Raw genomic sequence first — 3,316 nt, forward strand, 5'->3', positions numbered from 1 at the left:
GGAGGTGGGGATGCGCCTGCAGAGGAGGGAAAGGGGGGAGGGTGCTCCCGGGGCCGGGGTGGCTAGTTGCGTGTGTGGCTTTTCTTTTTTATTGTTGTTGTTTTGGGTTTTTTCCCTCCTTCTCCCTCTGCGTTTCCTAATAATAATAATAAAAAGGAAAAAAAAAAGTGAGAAACCTTTTGTATCCGGGGTCCTTTATGAAAAGATTTACGAGACGCCAAACTGTTAGGGCAGTAATTATAGCCCCCATAAATTTAATTGCCCTGCAGTGGCTCTGGGCCATGTGTCTTTGAAGCTTTTCTTCTAACCCAAATGCCCATCACCATTTTTTATTGCTCCTCGATTGTCCCCACTGTCGATAGGCCGTGAAACAATTTTTCTTGCCGTTTATGTATCTTATGTGAACCTGGTGTCAAGTTATTATATAATGATTATGTCCCATCGCTTCCCCCCCCCCCCCCTTTCTCTCCCTTTCTTTCCCCTCCGCGTGTGTGTGTGTGATCCTGTGTGTGCACGTTTCAGTCAATCCCAATTACAACGGAGGGGAGCCCAAGAGGTCTCGCACTGCCTACACCAGACAGCAGGTTCTGGAGCTGGAGAAGGAGTTTCACTTCAACCGCTACCTGACCAGGAGGCGACGCATCGAGATCGCGCACACTCTCTGCCTCTCCGAGCGCCAGGTCAAGATCTGGTTCCAGAACAGGCGTATGAAGTGGAAGAAAGACCATAAACTGCCTAACACAAAGATGCGCTCCTCAAACCAGTCCACACTGAGCCAGCAGTCCAAAGCACAGACACAGGGCCACCCCCGTCCGCTCGATGGGGCTACACCCAATGCAGCCGCGCTATAAGTACGTTTTGGGGTTTAAATATATATAGATCTATTTCCCTACCTATTGAGGTTTTCCAGAAGCCCCATGGTGGAGGCTGGCCCTTTGGACCAAACAACTGTGTAAAACAAAGCAGGAGCAGGAAAGGAAGATGAGACGTGCCCAAGAAGGGGCACATGTTTAAACCAAAACCCGGACGATTGTCTACATTGTATATAGATAATGGTTCCATGCCCATAATTTTTTTTTCTATTTATGGAAACGCTCTCTTGCCCTCGGTGTAAAAGAGGGCTGGATGCTGTCACGGACGAATTGTCTGTACCTAAGACGGACTCCTTTTTCTTGTCTTTTTTTTGTGTGTCTTTTTTTGGTCTTTTTTTTTTTTTTTCCCCCTTCCTTGAGAACACTTTAAAAAATAAAAGACGGTTAAAACAAAGCAAAGACCTCGTGAAACACTTGTGTAAGGCATTGACTTGAATAGCCCTGTTCCGTGGCGTGTTCGTGGATTCCCGTGTGTGCGTGTGTGTGTGTGTGTGTGAGGGTGCACATACACGTCTGCACACACCAGCACGAGAGAGAGGACGAACACGTCCACGGGAGGTTAAAGACTTACGAAAAACGTCCCCTTACGCTGTCTAAAGGAAAATGTTTAATGTATCAAAGGTAATTTAACTGGTTTTAAGTGTAGCCCCCGCAGTAGCTGTGATCTATTAGTTTTTCTCCACGTTCCCTGTTGCATTTATTTAAAGAAATACTGCTATAAAAGCTGTTGCTGTCTTCGTATTTGGCACCGTCTAAATCGTTTGGGTCCATGTACAGTTTGTGGATTTTTGGTGTAATGTATAACAGTGCCAAATGCTGGTAATAAAGATAATTCTGTACAAAAGAATTAAACGCTTGAAACACAAGTCCACTCGGTGCTGCTTCATCCATCCGGTGGTTGACTGGTGTTGGCACCAGGAATGGAAAACAACGGTTTAATGTATTCTTTTAGCTTGGATTCATCTTGTCAATAAGGTAATAGTTGCTTTAAATATAGTGAAAAACCTCCTGACTCCTAATTGCCCGGCTGGAAAAACAAAACAAAAGAAAACAAAGCAAAACAAAATGCGCTATAGGACGAGGAAAAGTCTTGCTGTTTTCTATAGGTGAGTGGTATTCTCCTTAGCGGATTTACGGCAGGATTACTCCGGCTCTCCATGCTTGTCTCTACGACTATTTTCTGCTGCGTTACAGAGAAACTGAGCTTCCACTGGGAGCCAATAAGCTCCCACGACGGGTTTTGCTGGAAGAAAAGTCACACATGCTCCCCATGATAACACTTTAAATCTTTAGCCAGTCGTGATTTATTCGTTCATTTTCGCCCCATTATGGTTTCTCAATTGGCTAGCACTTTTGAAGGGGAATACATGGGCGGTAACCTAAAGTTTCTCTGAGCTGCCTTTTCTGTTTCTGTTTCCTTTCGTTTTCTAATACTATTTCGAAATGTGCTGAGAAAACCTCAATAGAAACATGAATCTGGGTTAAACTCCCGAGGTTTATTGACCGAGACTGTCGAAACGTTTGTGGCAAAATGGGGTTCAAGCGGTTCCAGCTCAGGCTGCGCATCTCGTTGCTTCAGGCAGCTCAGGAGCGCAGGCAAAGGGGAGCTGATAACGGGCAGTCTTGCCTAGGGCTTCTACAACAGGGACTAGCACTGAGCAGGGTGGGAAAAGGCTTAGAAAGGAGCTCGGGTGCTACCAAATCCTCCAGGAAAGGCCCGAAGGCCAAGACTTATTTATTTACCCAAATACATCCGAGAAGGATTTTTTTTTAAATCAATGCTTCTCTTCTTGTGAGTGTGGCTGCCAGGACCAGGTGCACCATCACATCCTGGGTAAGGTAGCACCAGGCCCAAAGGTACTACCAGCATCCCTGCCTGGACAAGGAACACAGATCATGCCGAAGAAAAATGTAACGTGCTACTGGCAGAGCACATCGGCATCAGAAAAGGGGCGGCTGAAATACCCTTAGCAAACACTGCTGTCTCCAAACCTGACCAAGGCCTGAAAAGCGTGCTTCCACTCACATATCACTGTTTACTAAACCCTAGATTGCCAGCTCCATCCTTACAAAGGGTGAACAAAATAGCTGCAAGTGAGGTAACTACTGTCTGCAAGCATGTAGCTCTTCTTTTTGTTCCTTGCTTGAGAATCCCTCAATATATTTAGAGCCAAAAGTAGCACAGCCAAGCAAAATTCCAGCTGAAATGTGTTAACCAGCTATGCAGGATCTCTTTAGTGTGCAGCCTATGCGTATAAACCTGGTTTGCTCCCATTGTAAAGAGAAATGAAATCACGCTGCAAATAGCAATTTTAGAGAGAATCATTAATCACCTCCTACAATAAATACTTCTTTGTGATTCAACAGCGGTTCTGAAAGGCATTCTCTTGGAAAAGTCTGTGAAGATGCGAAGGATTTTCCTGGAAAAAAAAATAAAAAAAAAA

General features: G+C 45.0%; 1 protein-coding gene across 1 annotated transcript; it reads left to right on the top strand.

Annotated features, from left to right (window-relative positions):
* Window positions 1-494: 494 nt before the first annotated feature.
* LOC104397642 (homeobox protein Hox-A4-like) lies at window positions 495-851 on the top strand (the record flags this gene model as incomplete). Its single annotated transcript, XM_010007642.1, has 1 exon — window positions 495-851. A coding segment is annotated over one exon (357 nt), but the record flags the coding sequence as incomplete, so codon positions are not given.
* Window positions 852-3,316: the final 2,465 nt, after the last annotated feature.

This window comes from Chaetura pelagica, unplaced genomic scaffold (assembly GCF_000747805.2).
Source record: "Chaetura pelagica isolate M959 unplaced genomic scaffold, ChaPel_1.0 scaffold10, whole genome shotgun sequence".
Lineage (NCBI taxonomy): Eukaryota > Metazoa > Chordata > Aves > Apodiformes > Apodidae > Chaetura > Chaetura pelagica.